A 24,000-nucleotide genomic window follows, 5' to 3' on the forward strand; every position below is an offset into this window, starting at 1 on the left:
TGGCTGGGCCACCAAGGCACAGACCAGCAAGGAAATTGTGAATCCCAGGAGCCAAAACCGCCTCATTTCCACCCAAAGCTGGCACAACAAGGGAGCTTCCTGTTAATACAAGGTTCCAAGGTGAGATATGTCTTCAGGAAGTAAGGCTAATACACAGAATTTAGGTATTTTCAGAGCTTTGTTAAATTTTTAGTTCACTTTCCATTTTTACTCAGCTGATTCTGTTTTGGCTGATAGCAAGGATGTAGTGCAACTCTAGCCTTGAGACAGAAAGGTACTGACTAGAAAGTGAAAAGCTATCAGCCTCAGCAAGCCTGCAGACATCATGGTTCACTGCCTAAATTGCACCCATACAGCTCTCATCATCAGAAATTTGCTGGCTAAGTTCAGGGGTAGGCTAACCTGCCATTGATGTATAAACTTTCTAATTAGTTGATGTTTTTGTTTTGCATGTAACTGTTCCTAGAAAAGGGTTTGATTTTATTTTTAAAGCAACTCTGAAGTAAGCTAGATAGTAATGAAAGCAGTCAAATGCCCAGTAATTGATTTTTTTTTTTTTTTTAAAGAATGGGAAGAAATAAGTTCTGCAATAAATTTGTGGTTTTAAATGCTGGTCAGTACAAGCCTCCTCCAGCAGTTTAAATTCCTGTAGTCCATTCAGCCTTCTTCTGCCTGTTGGCCACAGCTGCCAACCAAGGGTTATTTACTGAGTGCCAATTGTGACAGGACATTTTGCAATGCTGAAGGACCAAAGGGCACAGCACAACGTGCTACGAGAAAAAGGCCTCATCTTAATCGGGAAAATTGTGAAGGAAAAAAAACCTCAGCCACCACAAAACAACAGGTATTCAGGACTTTCTGCCTGATAAAGATTGAAAAAATATTTTAAACCTCATTAGAAAAATAAAGTTTGCCTATTTCTCCTGTTTCATACACTGTGCAGGGAAAGAACACATATGCTGTCACATTCATATTTTACGGCCTCTTTTTTTCCCCCCAACCTTCGTACCTCAGATTTGAACTTTAAACTTGTGACAGTGTTATGTTCATTAGAATAAAAATCACTTGCTATTTCCATTGCAAAGCTCCCCCGCAGAGGTTATCTTAGCTGTTTTATAAATCATATCAGGAGGAAAGCTGGCATAAAGGTTGACAGCTCACTCTAGATCATCACTTCCCTTTCTCTTAAGTGACTTTAAGCAGAAAGGAGCATGTAGCTTGCCAGTTCAGTTTTTAGTGGTCAAGCATCCACATCCAACCACCACCAACACACTGACTAAATTAGCTTGTAAGTATTTTACTGAAATGCAGGAGGATCACAGGAGAAGGAATCTCAAACATTCATCAGCTATCAAGACATATTTTCTCTGTCCTTCCAGGGCAGAGCTCATTACACAGAAGGACATGAACACCAAAGCCCTTTGACACAGGGTCCTTGAAGGGAACCTGGGGTTCAGATTACTGTTGATTTATCAGCTTCCTCAAGAGCAGGACTGATTAGACTAATGGCTTAAAGGGGATATGATTTCAATATTAAAGTCCTGTATCGTGGAGGCAGACAAATGAAGCAAGTTAGATCTTGTAGTAAACAGAACCTACAACTCAAGGCAACAGCCCATTAAGTAGAATCTTAAAGGGAATAAACACACACCAAAAGAATCCTGGGTTTAGGAGAAAAGGTCAGTTTATGTATTATAATTTTTCTATATAAACTAACAAAACAAAATCCTAATGCTCTCTCAGAGAGACTGAAACAATCCAGAAATGGTGCCACATCTTCCCAGGCTGAGTCAGAAGAGAAAAATAACCAAGAAAACCCTCTTTAACACCTCACTTCCTCATGAAAGGCATTTTGCAATCAATAGGGACTCCCCACTATTTCTTTTGGGCTTTAAGGCAGAGAGCTTGGAAGACAAAGTGTTAACTATAGCAGGGGGAGCAGAGGAAGCAGATGGAAAACCTTTCTTGGAAGTTGGTTGTGATAGAATCAAATATTAAGGAAGGAAAAACCTGAGAATATTAGCCTGAAACATAAGTATGATTCAACTGCTAATCACTCCATCTATTCCTGAAACTGTTTTCTCTAAGTTAAATGAGGATAATAAGCTTGCCCTTTATAAAAAGGCTAGTCCTGAAAGTGAATATCAGTTACAAAGATACAGGGAGCTTATTTTCTCACTGTCTCATAACACAGAATCAGAAGAAAAATTCAGCTCAATGCCATTAGGAAGAATAAAATCCAACCCTGAGAAAACAATCATTTTTTTGCTCAGCTTATAGTTGGACTTTGCCGTTAATTGCTCTTGGAAGCCAAGAACTTGACAAGGTACAAAAAGGAACTGGACATTTATGCAGACAATGAAAATTATCTATAGGATTATTGATTTTGAGGAACAAATGTTAGGAAAAGATATTAAATTTCATACTTCAGATATTTGGCAACTATAAACTGAACAGCTTAAACTGACAAAGGGTAGTTAACTAGGTTCCCCCAAATAAATAGTTAACTGTAGTGTTGTGGACATAAAGGAACTTCTGAAACTGGAAAAAAACCTGAATCTTTGGCAATAATTTGCATGAAAATACTTCCAGTTAAGAGATGTTACACAAAGCACTACCATTGCAGTTCTTACTGGTTCTTAGCCTTTTATTAAGTTGTTCTTAACTTTTACAACATCCAGCTTTTACAGAAACCAGATGAACCTTACATCTAGTGCACCCTGGTAGCTTCAGAACTTGGCAGCCTCTTTACAATGATGAAAGATGTATATATATAAAGTATTATTCCTTTATTTACACACACAAATCTTAAAAAGGTGAAGGAATACATGAAGCAGCACCCAGCAAAGAGGGTCAGAGTTGAGGGTGTGTTTGCAGGCAGGTGGGAGGACACTGAGCATCCTTCATTACCAGATTCTTGCAGCATGGGACTGGTCCTCATTTCTCAGATCTGTCAGGTTCCCTCAGGTCCACAAGAAGGAGAGGTTGTAAAATGTAGAGATTCCTAGTCTGAGTAATGGTTCCCTGGCTTTTTGACATGGGAAACTGGCAGAGCTGGGTGTGCACTGGCTGTTTAGCAGATATTGTGCCTTTCTCTCTCCTGTCACTGGGTTCAATGCCCAGGAGCAGAACTGGGAGGCAACTACAAAGTCTATATTGTTCCTGCTCTAAAGGAAGAAAAGAGGTGAGGAAACTGAACCAAAACCTCTGCATTGTGTCTTCCACCTATCTTCACACTTACTAAATGCAAATATTTGGTAATGAAACAATAAATTAGTGTTACTATTCAACTATTAAAAGAGAGACAACGACTGAGGGAACAAGAACCATATCTGATTTCTACTGAAACTCCCTTTAGAAGAAAAGTAGTTAGAACTAGCTTAATTTTTAATGTAGCCATTAACTTCTTAAATGAGAATCTGCTGGAACAAAGCTGCAGCTATTCCAGACCCTGGCTGAGGACTGTTACTGCATTTAAAACTGAGAGTGTGCTTTTAACTTTGCAGCTTGTGATGAAAGAGATTGGTTGCATCAGTGGGAGTTCCTGGCAAGACTCAGTTTCCCAGAGAAGAGCTTGCCTTGGGTAATCTCACAGAAAAAGAAACAATGCAATGTGGTTGTGTGCCAAGGTCAGTGACAAGCTTAGGACACAAAATAAGAATTTACTGGGTCCATTGTCTCCAGGAGCCCAAGTGACATAAAGCATCTTTCAAGAAGCCAGAATATCCCTCTCCCACTGGGAAACCAGTTTTGCTGTGTTTTGCTGTTTATTTTAACTTTGATCAGAGATGTGAAAAGGCATGGGGTGGTGCTGACTCCTGGCAGTTTCTCATGGCATGGTTTCATTTCTCCATGTACACTCCCTGAGGGACAGAGGGACCATTCATGGGCGCTGGGAATTGCTTGGGACAAGGAATGCCTTGGAAGCAGCCAATGGTGTGTGTATGTGTCCATTTCAACAAGAATTAATGGCCATTCCCATTCTACTTTTGATTTGGACTCTGGAGATATTCTTATAAAAATGTAATTTCTGCAGAATGTTTTCCGAAAGCATCAACATGAGCTGCGGGATGAAGATATTGCCTTATTTACTCCAGACTCACCTTAACCTTGCCCCAATTTTACACAGTCCTTTTGCATTTTGCTGTGAGAGATGCTAAGCCATTAGTGTGACTACCCTGTTGTACTAACCTGAAATTATTAAATTACATGTTGATGAATTTGGCTGCATTTCCTGGCTCCTTGAATGGGGACAGTTCAACACAATTTCTAACCTGCACACGCTTGCAGCCTGGGGGCTGTGAGTCATGTTTGCTTTAAGAGAGGCAGCACTCCCAGACTGTCACTCACCTGGGTTATTAGAAACAGAGCACTTTAAGAATTACTCTGCCACCTCCTCACCTCTAAATATAGCTGGTGTGCGTGGGTCTTAAGCAGTTTAGCTAGTCTGAGGAAAGGTCTCATTCCAAATAATCAATTAAAAATCCATCATTTCAAGAACTGCGCAGGCCTCAGGCCAAATGCATCTGGATGTAATACCTTTGACTGTTTAATGCTGGTATTAATTATTTGTATTACAGCTGCAGATCCCAGAATGAAATTTCTCTGCACTACCCAGCAGCAAGGCCTGTTCCAAAGGATGCACTATTTAAGCAGGCATGATGGACAAAGAGCAGCAGCAGAAAATCGTCATTATTCCCTGCTTCACGGATGGGAAACTGAAAGACAGATTCAACGACCTGCCAAGGGTCACATAGGAAAAGGACTAATTCATAAATCCCACCACAAGGTCTTAAACCATGAGATTTCCTCTCGTTCTTTAATCAATAATAAAACACCACAGATGTCTAAGAATCTAATATCTGCAAAACTGCTCCAAGGTCTATAGGCATGATACAATTAATTTCCATTAAGAGCAATGTGATGTGAGGGCACTCTGTAGTGACCAGAAAAGTAGGCCTTGCAGACTTTGCAGTTTTTAAATACTGTTTTAATAGACAATATAAAAATCAGAGATAGTCTCATTAAAATAAAAATATGGGGAAACAGTTGCCAAACCTTTGACCCAAGTTAAAACCAAAGGAACTGATTCAGGAAGTAAACCAATGTTTTAAAAAAAATCAGGTCTAGAAAAACCAAAGTCTTTAAGTGAAAATATTTGTAATAAAAAATTAAATTAATTTCATTTAAATCAATTAAATGAAAATATTTATAATTTTCCCTTTCTGAATGAGGATTATGTTTCTCAGTGTTGTATGTGTTGTTTGACCTTTAGGGCTGTGCTCAGCCACATTTTTAAACTCCTTCCTCCCCCACTAGCACAAAGGATTACCAAGAGAAATTCTCAGAGATTCGCCTGCCTTACAGACTCGGATTTCAGGAAAAACATCGAGTATCAAAGGACTTGCAACGTGATCACAAGCATCAGCAATGCTAAGTTGCATGAGACAACACCTGCAGGTTACAAGGAAGAAGTTAAGCGCTGTGGGAAAAGTTCACCTCACTCAGCCTCCATAAGGCCAACACAGGGAGCTTCCATAAACACCTCAGCTCCTTGTATCCAAATCCCTCTGCAGTTTCTTTCAGATATTTCCACAAATCTAACAGGAATCATCACTAGGTTGTGCAGTACATAATCAGATTTTACCAGGTATAACTTCTGAATCTTCCTGTCGCCTTCTCTTATTGCTTGTTAAACAAGTTGAAAAAATAAAATTAAAAAATTATTACTGCTCCAATAGGCCTGAATGTTGCAGTGAGTTATGGTCATGTCTAAATTTTTGTGCAATGTACACATTACTGACATTAATGCAATTGCACAGTTAAGCATATATATCCATTTTTAGGTGTTGTGACAGGCTTGACTTTTATTTTATGCTTTTGAAGGAAGTAGCTAGACTGGAACCTGTAGCTGCTGTTCCAAATTAAAAAAAAATCAAAGAACAGCACTCATATTATTTTAATACAGCATGCTACACTTTGAGCATTGATACCACCAAACAAATAGAGAAATTAAACTTGTTTCTTACAACCAGTCTTAAACCTCCAACATTCCCAGTACATAAATCAAACTGACAAAACATTAAAAAAACTTTTGGCCAGCACATTTTAACCACCATTCTGGAGAAATGTAGAAATTCTGGTTCAACCATTCATTCTGTAGAAAGACAGTACAATACAGTACAATACAGTACAGTACAACACAATAAAATACTATTTTCCTTCCTTGCAGTGCTACACAATGAACTTTGATTCTCTAAGGAATTTGCACAGGGTGCCACCCACTATTCTTTGTTGAAACTATTGCACAGAACTGAAAAATCAAGGTCACTGCTTTATCAGAGGTGCCAAATTTACTGACTGGCATGGACTAACTAGCTGGAAAATTTGGCCCATCAGTTTATTCTGATAAGTTATCTCCAGATGTTGCAGGGTAAAATTCTCAGATAATAGATGCCATTGCTGCTGCTTTCTGCACTTGTGAGAGGTGAGCTGCAGATAGGCTGTACTCATTCAACATCTACTCTTAATCTTCTTCATCACCAAGAAAATTCAGGTTTGAAGGAGGTGTCACTACTTGTGACTGTGGTTATTTTTCAAAATTGTGAAAATTAGTAAAGTCTTTTGTGTATCACTGAAGCAGAATGTGAGCCATGTCCCAAAAATTAGAAAAAAAATCTGTTGAGTTTCATAGGACTTGGTCTATTGCAGTGGAAGAAACAAATCAACTACACTTATTTCTGCAAGAATAGTAGTCAAAAAACTTGAATTCAAGTCAGTGCAGCTCATCAAGCAATATCTGTATTTTAGGTGTTTCTGAACATATTGTAAAAGGTCATGAAACCTTGTAGGTGGTTTGTTTATTCAATAAAATTTAGTGAAGGAAGGAAACTTGCACTCCTCCTCATGGAATTAATGTAATGCCCCCAGATTTTAACAGCACCTTCTGTGGAAAGCCAGTAGCAGAAAAATTGCATTCAGGCAAATCTGGCCACTCTGATGTGCCCTTGACCTCCCTGGTGTAGCATTAATATCAATTTATCTGCCTTGTCAAGGGAAGAGTAGAGGGAATACTGAGTGGCAAGAATGAGTGATAAGAGTCCCTGAACTGTTTCCAAAGTAGAGGAGGCACAATTTCAGAGAGACTTTTCAGAGGCTAAAAATGAGACGGTGCACCTGAAATTTCAGAACTAAATGACTGAAGTAACTTCACAAAAGTTTTAAAGAAAACATGAATGAAATGTATTGGTGACCTTATATAAAATCTAAGAATGTGTGGCTGGAATTTGTCCTTGCCTTGGAAAGTTATGCAGGGCAGCTAAAGGGGCTCACTTATGAGCAGCTCTTTATTTTGGCTGCTCTGGACTGGAAAGGCAATGTCATGTCCAAGTGTATCATGCAGTGCAATGTTAGCAGCTGGAAAAAAAAAATTACAAAGATGGAAAAAATCTACACTCCCAAACCAAGAATAATCACTTTACTCTGCTAAGAGTTAATTAAGTACATGACAAAGTTAAGGGGCAAGTCCTGTAGTCTTGCCCAGGAGGAACAGTCAGCTCCAGCAGAAGGAAAAGACAGAACTTGGCTTCCATCCTTCATCTGAAGCTTCCTCTTCAAGGCTTCTCTCACCTCTTCTTGTAGATCATTGAGGTCATCGCTGAGGCAGAGTCCAGGCTGTGATCTGCACAATCTGGGAGACTTTTGCCAGGGCAGTACGGCATGGACTGGGAGGAGGTGGCATGTCAAGGATCTTTGCTTTGATCTTTTCTTGTGAAGCACATTTCTCCAGTTCTCTTCAACCTGAAATACCATGAAAATCCTTTATTCTGCTACACAAGAAAGTAATTATTCTTGTACAAAGGCAGTTAATGCTACCATTGGAGGCAAACATTGCCTTTTGCAATAGGGACCTGTGTGGAAGTTAGGACAGGGTGAAAAACACCAAGAGCTCAATTCCAAATAGCTTTGGTGCAGCTACCAGGGTGGGAAGCCAGTCTTCCACAGAAAGGAGAAAAATCCTACTGTTCTTAAAGTGGGAAGATGCTCAGTTTGTTTTAGGAACCCTTTCTCATTCTCTCTTGCTGCACAGCTCCAACACTCTGGTTATATGCTATACATATGCATATATTGATGATTCACTGGAGCTACTGTCAAGGACACATTTTCCCCTCAGTTTCAGCATACCCAAATATGTAGTAAAATGCTTTCTCCTGCAGGAAAGTGGTTCATTCCTGCTGGAACAAGGCAAGGTTACTGCTTTGCCATCCCTGCCATGTAAGGGGGCACAGACATGGCTTTTCAAGGCTCAGAAAAGCAGTGTGTTTTGCACCAAGAGGAGGTGACCTGCCTCAGATCTGTAACATCTGCTGTTACAGATCTGTGTATGACTTCTCTCCAACTCTGAATTCAACACTCCTTGTCAGAGTGCTGGAGATGGGAATAGAAAAGAGGTGAATTCAAGGTCTTTCCCTGCTGCATGGTAAAAATTCTCTGCTCCTCCTGCTTGCCTTCACCCCAGGCAAGGCCTGGGGATGCCTTCCCTGCAGAAGGGCACAAGAAGTATTTCAGAGCTCCTGTGTGCAGTGCACACAGGTAAGAAAAACCTGGCCTAAGAGTGAAAAGACAGATTATAGTGAAGAAAAAACAACAACTCAACAAAAACTTGCACAGCTCCCAGAATTACTTTATTGAGGATGCTATTTGTCATCTGCTGGATAACAGAGCATACATTTTGAAACAGGCTGGCAATTCCATTTCATTCACTCTTCTCTTTCCTATTCCACAAGTGTCATTGAAGGTAAGCAGCAAAGTCACCCTCTTCATGAATTTCTCAAACTGAAATGCTCTCCTGAGGATTGTTATCCTGCTGCTATGTGATCTAGTCTGGAAGGCTGCATGTACCAAATTAAAGAGAGCTCTATGAATCAAAGCTGAGAGACTTGGTGCTGAGATATATAATGAGCACAAGAGCACAGGAGGCCCAGTCCTGCTCCCACAAAAATGAGCAGCAAGGGTCTGATTCTGATTTTGCTGATCCAGCTATAAATCAAGAGCAACTTCACTGAAGCACACATGAGTAAAAAGTGAACAAGCAGTCTTTCAGCCACTAAATTCCCAACATATCATGCGCTGTGTTTTGTACAAAACATTTTCCCAGCTTGACTTTGCCTGCATGGCCATCCTGGGACAAAATGGTGAAGATATATTCAAAGTGTGTCTTAAGAGAAAAGCAGTTATGAAACAGCAGAGGAGTGGGTTAGCAGAGCCCTCTGAGCCCCCACCAACTGCCCAGCTGAATTAAAAACAAACAGGGAGCCTCTCAGAGTCCAAACTATGCAAGTGTACTTCTCTTCCCCCTCCTGAGTCCTGAGCTGGAGGCAAGTTTTGATGACCAGATACCTGTTAAGAGATTCATAAAATTTTATGAGCACTCTTTATTCAAGCAAAATTGACAGTGCAGCTGAAAATACCTTTGTATTTTAACACTGAAAACAACAGAGAGCATCAAACCACATGTTGTAACGGTCAAAAGATTTTCACCAGGACTAGTTAGAATTGCAATGGCAAGGAAATTAATTAGTTGCACCAGAATGGTTATAGTGGTTTGGAGGGAACAAAATATAAATAGTATTTCTGTTAAGGCATGGTATTCTTCAGAATAGCAAGGCTGAAGCATTAAGAAAAGAAATTGCCCATATTTATCAGAGGAATGTATGATTTTGTGATGTTCTTTGTAAATAGGATTGCACCAAAGAAGATCATCGCTACTGAAGAGAATAATTGTACCTCTATCTTATCACGTTTTTATCTTTTTAATGAGAATTGCCTGGCAAAGAACCATACACTGGGTCACAACACTGCCCAAAGAGGATTTATGTCTGAGTAGTGACTGAGTATGTATTTGTAGCCTATTATTACTGGACATTATAGGGACCACTAAATGAAATATGGTCCCTGTCCCAATTAACTTTTAAATCAATTACACAACTCCTTTTTTCTACCAGCTAAAAGATGCAGTAAGACACAGACTCTTGTCTTGTTACAGTGGCTTGTTTGTTTTTATTTCCCATCCCAGGGCTTTAGGGAGTGTATTTCTGCTAAGTATTTCTGCAGCTGTTCAAAAGCAATCTGACTGCACAATAGAGTATCTGAATAATTGTCTCAAGTGACTATTAAAGTCTGCTGCTGCCCCATAAAACCACGAGGAGCAATCTTGCACCACAGCAGAAAATATCCAAGAGCCAGCCCTGCAGAGTGTCATTTCTGTTAGGAGAGAGCTGCTGCACTGAGTGGAGATTCAGGAAAGCAGAAGGAGCACAGGGAAGACTCTGGACCTTTAATTGTTTCTTTTCTTGCTGACTAAGCAAAGCTGCTGATTGCTAAATATTGAATTGTCTGTATTCATCCCTGCCTAACTGTAGCCAATGGACAGACATGGAGGAGGACTTTAACCTGTTACACATGGAATGTTTGTCCTCCTCTCTGCCTCTCTGTCTCTCCTTAAACCTTTTATACTCTGCACTAAAGGCACCCCTTTAAAGCCTAAAGTATGGCAATACAGTTTAATTGTGGTTGGTTGGGCTGCTGGGGATAAAATGAGCTGGTTCCAAGTAATTTTGCTGACTCTAAACTTGGCTCTGTACAGAGAGCTGGAGGAGGGGAGATTACTAATAAAAATAGCTGTACTACCTGGGGAAGCTCTGCACACTGCAGAGGTACTGTTAGACTAGGCCCTACAGTTGCAGATAATTGATTTTTTTAAAACAGTGACATTTGCCTCACACTGACTACACAGCCTGCCTCTTAACCGTTCTGTAGGAACAACTCACACACAAATGTAACTCCCAGACAAGCACTGTCTGGGCACTCTTTTCTAACTTAGCAAAATCTACTCACTTTGCATTCATTACACAGCTCCTTTCAGTCTTGGAGCTGGACACAGCTGTATGGTTGCAGGCAAAAATCTCCTTTCTTTCATGCAGGATGAAAATAGACACTCCAAATTTGAGGGGCCTGTTTCTTCTACCCACGTCCTCTAATGTAGAACTTCCACTGAACCCCATGCACAGTCCACCAGGTAGTGATACCTGCCTGTTGTAAGGACAAGTGATCAATATTTTACTTACATGGAACATTTAAATCTTTCAGATGGTTACTTCTCAAAAATAACCATCTGTGCAATAATATCTCTCTCACAATCATCACCAAAATGCCAGGCAGAAGCTGCTTTATTAGCTAAGCATGGTTCACATCTCCTTAGTGATATATGTATGTACAAATAAAGTGTTGAGAGACCAATTTTAGATGATGAATAATGTGCAAGGATCATTTAGCCTATTGACATTCAACTGTGATATAAATCCAGTTAAGATTAACAGAAACCAAAGGTTCAAACCATCCTACAGTGGCATAGAAACCTCATGAGAAAATGAGCTTGCTGCAATCCCCAGGGCCAAGCTCTTTCACTGCCTTACATAAATAGGTACATCTACACAAGCAGTGGGGAGAGCTTCAGAAATCAACTTCATAACTCTACGAAATGATCTATAGACATACTAGGCCTGTCTATTTGCAGGTATTTCCAATAACTGTAAAGCTTTTGCTTGCTTACTTACAGAAATATCTTGTCTGCAAAGATAAGTTAGCAACTTGCTAGATACTTTTTATCATCTCTGTTTTCTCAGTAGCTCACTCAAGCCCTCTGTGTGCAGTTGGAATGTCACTGTGGCAAGAAATCTTCCAGTCTGGTCTCCAGCTTTATAATTTCCATGTGTCTCTGGAGTAGAGAAGTAGTACAATAACAAGTAAAACCCACTGGACTCTTATATAAATGATCAAAACCTCAGTGTCTTAAAAATCCTTTTGCTCTCTACACTCTGTCATTTCAATCTGTGAAGTGAAATTTGAAAAGCATTCTGCTTTCATAGTGAATATTTTCTCCTTCTGCCACTTCAGTGTTGTTTTAAAGGATCAAATTTTGTTCTGTGAGCTGTGTGTAATAATGTTTAACAAATAACTCTCTCATTGCATTAGTTTAAAAGAAAGTTACTATGGCGGCTGCAAAATCTGTTTTATGGGCATATAACATCTTTCTTATGTCCTTTAATGGTAATAATATTTTGTTTTCCTAGCCAAAACAATTTTACAGCTCAAATAGGATCACAAAAGCTGAGTGAAGCTTTCCCCTCCAGTTCAGCATGGGGCTTCAAACTCCTCACCACACATGCATTACTGCCAGCTGCAAAGGTGGTTCTGTGCTGCAGACTTATTTTCAGGAGCAACAGGGCTGTTGCAGTATTCTTATGCAGTGAAAAAGGAATCAAAGAAAAAAAAATCCATATTTAGACCTACTAAAAAGGTTTTCCTATATGCCTGCCTATCCCTTTCTGAGTTGTTCCTCAAGTGGGACATCAAGCTGGTAGGAATTACAGATAATTTTCCTGTGTTGTACTATTTGTTATGATTGCTCTGCACCTGACTTTTGATCTGGAAGTTTTTAAGTAACTTTAGACGATAACTTGATAATGATCAGTAAATGAGCTTTGTGGGGTCTCTGCACAATGATAAATGATGTATATATCATATACATATAACCAGCAGATGTAACTACTCCTGTGCTTTGGGTAGTTTTTCTCTCGCTGCCTGTTGGTCACCACCCACTGTGACTGGTCACTTCAATCATTTTCTACTGGTTTTGTCTCACAAGTGAGCATCTGGAATTCTGAAAAAAATGGCAAATTCCAATACTGAGAACGTCCTCTAAACAGTGGCATGGATAAAACATTGGATGGACACTGCTGTTTTGGTGTTAGAAACTCTACCAAAAGGCAACTTATGCCAGAGAAGCCTTCACTGAGCTATACCCAGCAGGAAGCATTCCCAAAGGATCCTTTCTTGCTGTTTTTGAAGCAGTTCCCCAAAGAAACCAGACGGCAGCTTGAGATCTTATGAGGAAGAGGAAGTGTGTGAATCACAGTGAAATTACATAGGTGTCAACATTTAATATAGTCAAAGTGCTTGCTAACCAGAAGGTGCAGATTTTAGTAGAGTAGCACAAAAAATTATTCTAGTCCATCATACTAAATATTTTTGTAATGCTTTTCTTGTAGTATTTAAACAGTATTTCAGATTTTAAGTTAAAATATGGATTGGATCTTAGTGTTCATGATCTGATTAGTGTTCACCAGTGCTCTGCAAAGCATCAGTTTATTTAATGAAGCAGGCATAATTTGCCAGTTTTACTTGAAGAAAAAACTGATTTACATTATCAAGGGGGTGGTGAATAAAAGCTTGAGTGTGGTGAAAATGTACTGCTGCTACCTTCTTTACCACTCTAATTATGGTGAATAGATGGAGCCAGAGAAGGAGACAGGACAGAACAAGTCTGATCAATACTTGCCTCTCTATTGCCCTCCCTGCAGTTAAAAGAGAATGACTGCACTTATCTGGCCTTCTAGGGGAGTATCCATTCCTTGCTGGAGGTTAAATGAAAAACTCTTTTATTCCTACTTTTATGCTGACCCTAAACTCGTGTCCTGATTCTATAGGAGTCTCTGGCTACACAGATAGTTCTTCAAGTCGATGGGAAAATTGCCATGAAAAAAGGGTTGCTGACATGAATGAGGCTTGCAAGATCAAGCCCTTCATGATGACTACAACCCTGGGCTCTGGGCTGATGTGGCGTCCCTGATTTACAGGAGTAATCCCATTAGCATCCCAGGGACAATTCACAGGAGTAAGAACTGTGGGAATGGGCCCCTCAGGAGCAACTACCAGCACAGTTATGTATCCAGCCTCACAGCCCTGTCCAAATGTTCTGCAGGCACTTTATGCTGGAGAGGAGAAAATAGACCTTGGGCACAAGTTCACTTCTGCTTACAGTGCCACTTTGGCACTCTTATTCTCTGCCCTCGAAGAGTCTTCCCTCTAAGAACCTGAACCTTTTAAGTGGTCAGGGTCTGCAAGAAATCTTGGCTTCTCTCATTTCTTTCTTTCTTTCTTCTTTCCCTCTCTACCTTTCTTCCCCCCCCCCCTTTTGTTTCAGTCTTACTTTATTTATTTTTAATTTCTTTTAAAATCTTAAAATTTTCCCTTTTTAACATCTCCTTTTCTTTTTTAGTCTCCTTTTATCTTTTCTTTTTATCCTTTCTCTTATCTTCTGTTGCCTTCTCCTTCTCATTTTGTTTATATTTTGCTCTCTTCCGTATTTTTTCCCTACTTTGCTTTGTTTTAAAAATTCTTTCTCTTTTCTCCTTCTTTCTTCTTTTTCATCCCTTCCTGTCCTTCTTCCTTTCCCCTAATCTTCTTTCTCAGAATCAGAGGTATTCAAAGAGAGTAGGAAAAAATTAACAAGGTGTTTGCCTCAAAATTCAAAGACTGGGAGTATAGCAGCTTTCCCAGTTTCAGAAATGCTTTTTTTAGAGTCACATAAATCAATCTGAATTTCCAGAATCTGAAAAACTGGAACATAAAATCCAAAGGAAAATACAGAAATAATAGAATTTCTACATGCATTTCTGTTTCTTTTTATATCCTACCTACAAAGAATGAAAATCACCTTTTCCCTGGTTTTCTGTTGTTTCCAGGTGTAGTTCTGAGAACTTGAGTAAATCAATTACCAGCTTTTCTTCTCAAGTGTAATAATGTGTGTTTAGTTTTACAGTTAACTGCATATGTTTGTCTGCTTTTTAAACTGACTGTGAGTAAGGATTAGAATGCCAAACAAACAAAAAGGTGGCAAGAGAAGATAATTACAGTTTCATTTCAGTCACACCATGTGATCATGATATGTGTTAGGCGTGGTAAAAAAACAATGGAGACACAATTCCTGCCTTGAACTAAGGCACGAGCTGCAGAAATTCTTCCATGTTTTTGAAATAAATCCATTCTCTGGGATGGACTTATGCTCCTGTGAGTTTTTTTGGTTGATTTCAGCAGAAACACTGTTTGCTGTGTTAGTGAGAGCGAAGGTTGTTGAACCCATCCCCTACCAGCCTTTCAAAACAGTTCTGATATTACAGAACTGTGATACAAAGTTAAGACTAGCAGGACAGTTCTGTTATAATGTGTTAACAAGATTGTTAAAAATTCGAGCTCTTGCTCAAATGAGCTTTACTGTGGCTTATGATTTTAGAGAAGAGTTACACAGGAATTTGATATGACATGACAGGAAATGACACCAAGCACAGAAGCAACATCAGTGAGCACTGAATATATGTACCTAAGAGCAGAGATTTTCCATAAGAATGCAGATTTAAAAATTGTATCCCTTTTCTACTGTGTACACATCTTTAGGATTAGATTTGAACCCTTTCTGGGCATCTGAATACATTTATGTCTAATTTTTTCAGTCTTGCTTATCATGAGCTGCTTAGTCACAAGCATTGCTCCTGTTGAAGAGGAGTGCTATGGGGATTGCATAATTCTTCCTGAACAACAAGGGGGAAGCTCGGACACCAGGCTCCCTCCATTCATCACACTGTAGCACATTGGTATGAGAACTTTGTGGTCAGTTTCAGAGTTCCTTAATTTTCTGTTTCACTTTGTACAGCAACATGATGCATTTCTATTGGAACAGCTCTGATGGCTTGGCAATACAAGCAGCTTGGCAACACAGGTTTAATTTTCTTGCCCTTTGGTAAAAGCTAAGGCCCACCAGAACAAGGGAGGGGATGAAGTAGTGAGACTTTCACAGTAGCTTTGAGCCCTCTCGGGAATTTGCACAATCGCTGGACTTGGCTGTCACTACGAGTGCCTGAGTGACAGCCCTTGGCTTCCCGCTGCCCAAGGGTGTTCAGACAGCAGAGCTTTCCCTCGCTCGTTCTCACACGTTTTCCTTCTCCTCCTCCCGGCTTTGCCGCGCTCCGGGCCTGACCCGCCGCTCCCGCCCCGAGCCCGCGGGGCTCCGTGAGGGCGGCCCGGGCGGGACCCGCCTCCGCGGCCGGCGGGGCGAGGCGAGGCGGGGCCGGGCCGGGCCGAGCCGCAGTGTCCGCCGGGGAGCAGCAGGGCTCGGATCGCCGCGGGCACGGCCGAGGTGCGGGCACGGCCGAGGTGCGGGCGCTGCGCGGGGCCCGGCGGGGCCTGAGCCCGCCCGGGTGCGGGAGGGCGGCGCGGGGAGCGCGGCGTGAGGGGCGACCCGGGGAGGCGGCATCTGCGTGAGGGCCGGGCCGGGGATCTGCAGCTGGAATGGGAGCGGAGCCGGCGGCCACACGGCGCTGGGGGAAGTCGCGTTTGGAACACGCACAAACAAGCGGCCCCTATGGGCCCGTGGCGGCCCGCGGCCCCGGGACACGCGTGGCGGGGGCGGCGGGAGGGTCTGAGCCCGGCCGCTGCTCCGGGCCATACCATTATTATTACCATTATTATAATTAGTACTACCCATGTAAATCAGGCTATTGGTAACCGTAATGAGCATATCCCTTAAAACCCCGTGCTGTTTGCATAGTTGGGGTTTGTTTTTGCAGTTTCTGCTGGCGCTGAAATCCCGGGTTTTTCGGGGCCCTTCCATTTTGTGCTGAAGGCAGGGCCTGGGCATGCCGGGAGATCGGAGGGCAGCGAGGGGAGATGGATGAACGTGGTGAAGTTCCCAAAGTGTTGCTGAGCACTGTCCCATGCCCATGACTTGGCATCATCCTTGGCTGCATTTACAGCATATTTTAGGGGAAAATGCTCTGGCGCCGTGGATTTACTTTTTTTTTTTGTTGTTGTGTGGAACACTGTGTGCTTTTTGCTGTGATACAAAGTTGAGGCTCGCAGGACAGTTCTGTTGTAACATGTTAACGAGATTGTTAGAATGAATGGGAACAGTTACTGTCCATTTCTGAGAGGAGCCTTCGCCAAGCCGCTGTTTATCTTGGGAGCTGGACTGTAGTGAGAGAGGAGGGAGAGTTACATTGAATTAATTTCCCAGGGTCTGCAGACCCTGTGCTGGGCCCAGTGACTCAAGGATAAAAGACCGAGCAGAATCCCATCACCACAGCAGGCAGGTCCAGGCAAGGCTTGTTTGAGCTTTGTTTTCAATGAGCAAACTGCTGCTTACCTCCATCCTGCCCACTTCCTCACCAAGGACATGCCTTCAGAGCAAGTCTTCCATCCTGCCCTTTGCTCGTCAAGTTCCTCTTGTTTGGCAATAGCTGACTGTGCTGAAAGCGAGATGAGGGGTTGTTAAAAGTGTAATCAAGTGGATATTAACATTTTTATTACTATTGTTAAAATTATATTACAGGAAATGAGTTAGCTGTATCAACAAAAAAAAATTCATTTATTTCGCTCTCTCGTGAAGCTAAGACATCCTAGTTGTATGGACTCCAATCACTAAGTGCATGGTTGAAGCACTTGGTGAGGCAAAAGCCTGGGTGTGTGCAGGGCAAAAATTGAATGTGCACGGGGATGTGCTTTTTTTTCCACCTGCATTCACTCCTCAGCACCTCTTAACTTTCTGGTGTTGATAAAAGGTACTGCCTCCATAGGATTGTGGATTTGGTACGGTCTCATTGGAAAGAGACTTCATTAGTTTAAACCTCCCATGATAAAAGCAAAAATAGTCCTCTCCTTTTTGTCATTACAACTTAATCTTTGCCTGTGAGTCATGCTAAAAGCAATTTTTAAGAACAAGGTCTCAAAGGGGAAAAATGCATGTTCAGCTTGGTTTGATCACAAGTTAGTGCTGGGTAGGAAGATACTGGTTAGTTTGAAAGCTGAAGTGCAATTATAATTGTGTCATTTTACACACAAAAAAGGGTAGGCAATACTAATTTTCCTCTTTACATTTCATAGTTCATAGTATTGTCACATACTCCTCCTATCCTGGTAGCTGCTTAGGGAAATTTGCTAATTCAAATGAATTGGTCTAAAATTGGTCTAAATCCTTGTGTTATTTCAGAAGAGTACTAATTTCTGTGACTAAGTGTTGTTTCTGCAATTACATTAAATATTTTGGTAATTTGTACTTTGACAGTTTGATAAGCACTTATAATGGAAGAAAAATATTATCATTTATCATCTTAAGGTATTATATTATGCTATTGTGAAAAGAAAAGGGTAGAAAATTGCTTAAAAAGAAACTTTCCACAGTGGCAGAATCATGCTGTAATTGCAGTGATGCTAAAAAAAACAAGGCTATTAGCACAATGTTTTTCTCAGAACTTTGGATTGCAACGATGTTTTTTTTTTTTTTTTTTTTACTAACTTTTAATACTTTTTAGAGGTCATCAGTGAGAAGGGGGAAAAATGGCGAAATCCACACAGTTAATTGACAATGAAGTCTTCAGGGCTTATGCTACTTACACAGGCATTGTTCTTCTGAAGATGATGCTAATGAGTCTGATAACAGCATACTTCAGGATCACAAGGAAGGTAATCTTTTGGAAATACTGGCTGGGAGAACACACTGACATTTATATTGAAATACAGAGATATCACAGCTATTTATATATATTAATGCATCTCTAGAATGCTGAGGATAGTTCACAAATAGGGATCAAGGCTGCCTTGGAAAGCAATCATGTAGCTCTCCTAAAATCAAACTATTTTCTTGACTTGTATCTGCCTTAGCAGTCCACAGAATGCATATGTTACTACATGTGTCAGCAGGGAGAAATCAACTGTACATTGAGTCTGCACTGCCTGAATGAAATGTTGTTTTCAAGTAGTGTCTTGCAGTATTTTGAGGTAATAATGGGTCATGTAAGTGTAAAATTTGTATTTAAGAGGAAAGGGAGACACTTTCTTGGTCATAAATGAGAATGGGAATAAGGCTGTTGGATGTTGTTGTTGTGTAGGCTTCTGCAGAAGGAAGGGATCCCAAAGGACTTTCAGATAATTTGTCAGGAATGGTGAAAAAGAGACTTGAGGGCTTCCACCTTGGAGGTGCCCATGTTCTGTCAGCCTACTGGGGTTACTGCAGGCTTGTTCATCTCACAAGTAGGCTTTATCTAAGTGCATAAATTGCATTGCATTAATTTGTCAGCATACAAATGTACAGGCTGGGCTCAAGAAAGCAGCAAACATTGTATTATTCCCTGTACTTTTAACTTCACGTAAGTTAAGTGAGGTTATTAAGACATTGGTAAGAAGAGTGACCTTTACAGCAAGCTGCTTTGACTGGGTAAAACATTTTGGCTGCTAATATCACTTGTGTGCTTGTGTTTGAAACAGGCATTTGTCAACCCAGAAGATACAGCATCATTTGGCAAAGGAGAGAGTGCTAAGAAATTCCTGAGGACTGATCCAGATGTTGAACGTGTACGCAGGTAATACACAAGAACCTGAAAAAGTTATTTTAAATAACAGAATAATATTAAATCAAGGAGTTAATTCCACCCCATTCTCTGTCAAGCTCTGTGTGTGTTTCATGGTTCTTTATGTAGCAATCTAATACATTAATTAGTTTAAATGAATAAACCATTCCACATTGAAATGGTCAGTGTGCATTCCCAAAACAATAGGCCTCTGTCTGCTTATAATAGCTGACTCTTAGGTGGTGTCCTGTCTGCAAAATGGGCAAAATGGTGAGAACACTGTAAAATATGATCACAAGCTAGCTCATGGCAAAATTTTCTGTTTCCAAAATCCTACATTTTGGGATGCTATTTGATACACCTGTGCTAACCAGGAAAACTTTAATCAAATGCTTTCTATAGGATTGTTTCTTGATGAAGCTAAGTTTATTTCTATAGCAAAAACTTGAATGTCAGTGAACTCTTTTCTTTTAAGCCTTCATTAGGGAAGACCTTGAAAATATATACCAGTGCTGTTTTAAGAACACTGCATCCTTGCAAATAATGGCTGTTGTTTCACAAAGCATATTTCTGTATGCCTCATATGGATTAAAATCTCAGAAAGAAGAGACTAATCTAAGTGGGCTGTAAAGATGTTCTGCTCCTTCCCTTTCTGCCCCTGAGTTCAGGGAAGTTGTTGCTTAGTTTCATGGGTGTTACATAAAAGTGGAAACTTTATGGTGAGGGGTAATTCCTTTCTCTTTGCAAATTGTAAGAGGCCAGCTGAGACTAACTTTATCACCCATTTAATTCAAATTGTTGTGGTAGAGAAATGACAACCAGCATGTAATTTTCACAGAATAGATTTTTAAAACACCAAATTTTCAAATCCTGTTTTGTGGAGTTTCTCAGACATCTCTAGACCTAGTAAGTAAGCTTGATTCTAGTTACTATGTTGGTGTTGCAGCATCCATATTATCCTCCCAACTCCCAGTCTTAGTAGAAGTTTAATATATTTTCTCCTACAAGCTTCATGGCAACAGATAATGCCACATAAATTTAGCATGGCTTCTCTTTTGTATAAGTGATTGGAATGTGTACAGTTTGGGGAGGAAAAAAAGATTTTTTTTCAAGAAAAAAATTACTTTCTTCAGAGTACTTTTATGGGGAATGAGAATAAAAAAATCTGTGTTTCCTTGTAATTATAAATATATTCTAAAAGCAGCTGCAAGACAGTGCCACGACCTGATTCCAGTTGGCTCTGAAATTTGACATCATTAGTTAGGCTTAGACATTAGATTGTTTCAATCAGTAAATTGGGCTGGAAGTACAATTTATCTAAAGAGGTGAAGGGAGCTGGGAAGGTTTAGGAAGGGGTGTGAAAGAACACTTCAAGATATATAAGTTCATTCTCAACACATTTTTAGTAAATTATGGTTTCAAAATTTCAAACATTTTTGCAGCTATTTTAGTGCTCAAAGTGAAGAAAGTGAACGAAAAGCGTAACTGTCACACCTGTTAGAGGTTCAAAAATAACCTTTTTCAAGATGATGGAACTTCATGAACATTTGATGAACATAGCAGCTCCTATGTAGGATATTTCATATTTTCTTTATGGACACCACATACGATTTATGGGATTACAATAGTCCATCTGGGCCATGAACTGTAATAGCTTCAGTCACAGCCCTCCAGTTAATTGATGTCAATTGAGAGAAGCTCCAAGAAAACTGCTACCTCTTTTCTTCCCTGACTTTGCATTCTTGCACACCCAGGTGCACTCAGACACCTCATGTAAGTCCTTAGTATTACCAAGATCCTGGGGAAAAACTAATACCTTTTATACAGAAGATCAGAAGCTTAAAAATGTGGGGTGCAGCAGGAGAGACCAGAGTGATGGCAGGTGAACATGCCAAAATAGTTTCAGTAACTGTATCGGGTCCCCTCTGCAGAGGAAGCCAAGAGTTGTTGAATAGTAGCGTGCTCTGAAGATGTTGAAAAATAATGAGGCTTGAAGTGGTTTATTCAACAAAATAAAACACTTTAAAATAACTTTACTTCTTTCTCCAGAGGCCACCTGAATGACCTGGAAAACATCGTCCCTTTTGTTGGCATTGGACTGCTGTATGCTCTGAGCGGCCCTGAGCTGTCCATGGCCCTGCTGCACTTCAGGATCTTTGTGGGGGCTAGGATCTTTCACACTTTTGCGTACTTGATCCCTCTTCCCCAGCCCGGCAGAGGTTTGTCTTGGGCAGTAGGCTACTCAGTGACCTTCTCCATGGCCTACAGAGTGCTGAAGACAGCGTGGCTCCTGTAGCACAGCCGTAGCTCCCGTGTCCCCTTCGACATTCCACACCGAGTTCCCAGCGCTGTGCCATCATGCCTTGGGTGAGCCATTGAGTCTTCCGTGCTAACTGGAATTCTTCTTTTCAACAAAAGCTTTTTGTTCCTGCTCAGAAGTGTTTCTTTTTTGGAGGAAAAAAAAAGAATCCTTCTCCCTCTATTCCCTGTGCATGGGTTGCACTGCCAAATACTAGATTGGATGTTCCCTTTGCGATTTGTCAAGTGCTTACAATTCTAAACATGCCATGATGCTGTATTGATAGAGTGTTTGATAATTTTCTACAGATGCACTATTTTTGGCTGTAGCTCTGAAGTCTAAATCAATAAAGACAAGATTAAAAAAAAGCCTGTTTGTATTTTTGTTTTCATTTTGACTCTTCACACTGCAGCCAGCAAATAGCATGTCACTATGTATCAGGAAGAGATTCCAATCATACAGTTCTTTGAAGAGAGCTTACCTTAATAATAAGATATAACCAGTAATGCTAGTCTTGTTGTAAAAAAATCTTTGATGAAAATGTTTGTATAATCCACTTTGGGATTAAAAGACCTAAACCATTGCAGCTCCATTTCTTTCAGTTGAATAGATTAAAAAGAAAGAACATATTTGTGCTAAATTCTTTGGAGAAACTGGTAAAAATTTTAAGTAATTATTTTTGCTGGAGTTCCTGCAAATGTTCATTTTGTGACTGGATAAAGTGTGGACCCTTTGTAGAGGATTTTTTTTTTTTTTTTAATAAATTCAGCATAAAATGAATGACACTTGCAAATGTAGCTATCAAGTAATCCAGATGTACATATATAATTAGTTTGTGTGTCATACTGTCATAAATATGTTTCTGATAGGAAGTTTTGCTCTTTGCTTACATCTTTCTATGATGTGTTAATTTGAAATACATTCTTTAAAGACTTTTCCTTGGCTTCTTTTTGTTTGATTGGTTATTTTGTGGCTCTGGCTTCAATAATAGCAGGAGATTTCAAGTGACCCAGAAAGGTCTTTACATGCAGTGTGCTGGTCATTGAGAAGTTTTAAATGGCAGAAGTCAGGGCACAACACATTTGGTTTCCTTTCCTACCCCAGAAGCTGTGCCCATAAGGGAGATGGAGAGTTCTCACTGCTGCTTCCACATATCAAAGATTTTTGTTCTGCTTTTTCGCATGGGAGCAGTAATTGTACTGCAAGAAATAACACTGGAGGGCTTTCCTACCTACCCACAGTTGTGAGGTGGAGATTGCTGCAGTGTTGTGTTAGGCTGCAAATCAGAAGGGTGGCAGGGGGAATGGGGAAGAATTCAGAGACACTGGTTTAATCCAAAGAAAGAGGGTTTTTATTGCAATTTAAGTGTTGAATCTTGTCTACCAAAGAGGAAAGGGTGGAACTTGAAATAAAGATGTTAATACTGATTTGCCAAAAGTTAAATCTAACTAATGAGTAAAATAACAGAGCTGGATCTTCTAGAAGGAGGAGGATGAGAGGAGACGATGATTAAAAGTTGAATGCTGGGGAGCTTCAGTGGCTGCCATGGCAGAGTAAGCGCACATCAGCACCTCTGGGTTAGCAGAGGCTCCAACAGGAAACACGGGCTTTTGTCTTTCTTCTCACACCTCTCTCCACCACTTCCAACCTGTGCTGTTTTCCTCCTGTTCCTTCCTCTGCTAGGTTTTATGGGATCTTGAGAGCAGCTGCCTTCCTTGGTATTGTTGTAACAGCGGCCAGCAGCTCTTCTGGTTTGAGAAGGAGCAGTGATGGAGGATGAAGGAGTGAGGCTGCAGCCTGGAGCTGTGACCCAAGCCAGTCATGGTCACAGTTAGCCTGCCAGCCCTCATCAGTTTGTGCCTACTCTGGATCCTTATATCATCACAACAGCTTCTAAAACTCTTTCCTCACTACTTCATGGCTTGCCTCTTCCTCCCAGCTCTGTGTCTTTCCATCCATCTTTCAGACAAAGGGAATGCAGCCACTGTGCTGAGGGCCCCATTTGTAATTCATCAGCAGATCGAGTCCTCTCCTTCAGCATGGAAAAGGCTCTTCAGACAAGCTTGGTTGTCAATGCTAGGAGCAGCATTTTCAGCTCCTTTTGCATCAAGCTTCTGTACAGAAATCTCATTCCTGGAGACTGTCTTTAATTTTGTGATCTTATATTTGAAACAAAACTGGTTTTAAACCCCTTCCATTTGCTCAGTGGTTGCAAAGCCCAGAACGTACACTCGTATGTGCTGAGAAGTAGAAAAGATAACTGGAAACCCTTAGAAATACCTAGAGTGATTCAATATTATTCTGTGTTTCTCTTGCATTTATTTTAAACCTATATTTTATTTTCCTTTTGCTCCCACAAATACCATCTGTGCATCTGGGCGGGGTACGTGCTCAATCTGGGAAATGTGCCTTACCAGATTCCGTCAAATGCCGACTGCCAGCTCCACAAAAACTGTTGGAGTG

General features: G+C 40.6%; 1 protein-coding gene across 2 annotated transcripts; it reads left to right on the forward strand.

Annotated features, from left to right (window-relative positions):
* The first annotated feature begins 15,952 nt into the window (after positions 1-15,952).
* Positions 15,953-22,289, forward strand: MGST1 (microsomal glutathione S-transferase 1). Of its 2 annotated transcripts, none has more exons than XM_058023043.1 (4): positions 15,953-16,033; positions 18,204-18,354; positions 19,156-19,250; positions 21,288-22,289. In XM_058023043.1, the coding sequence occupies exons 2-4, from the start codon at positions 18,229-18,231 to the stop codon at positions 21,532-21,534; spliced, it is 468 nt and encodes a 155-aa protein (XP_057879026.1). In that variant the 5' UTR covers positions 15,953-16,033; positions 18,204-18,228; the 3' UTR covers positions 21,535-22,289. The 2 variants fall into 2 exon arrangements, with proteins under 2 accessions (XP_057879026.1, XP_057879025.1); XM_058023042.1 differs by having other exon boundaries at positions 15,960-16,050.
* The last annotated feature ends 1,711 nt before the right edge of the window (positions 22,290-24,000 follow it).

Source organism: Melospiza georgiana, chromosome 4 (genome assembly GCF_028018845.1).
Source record: "Melospiza georgiana isolate bMelGeo1 chromosome 4, bMelGeo1.pri, whole genome shotgun sequence".
In the NCBI taxonomy this organism is placed as follows: domain Eukaryota; kingdom Metazoa; phylum Chordata; class Aves; order Passeriformes; family Passerellidae; genus Melospiza; species Melospiza georgiana.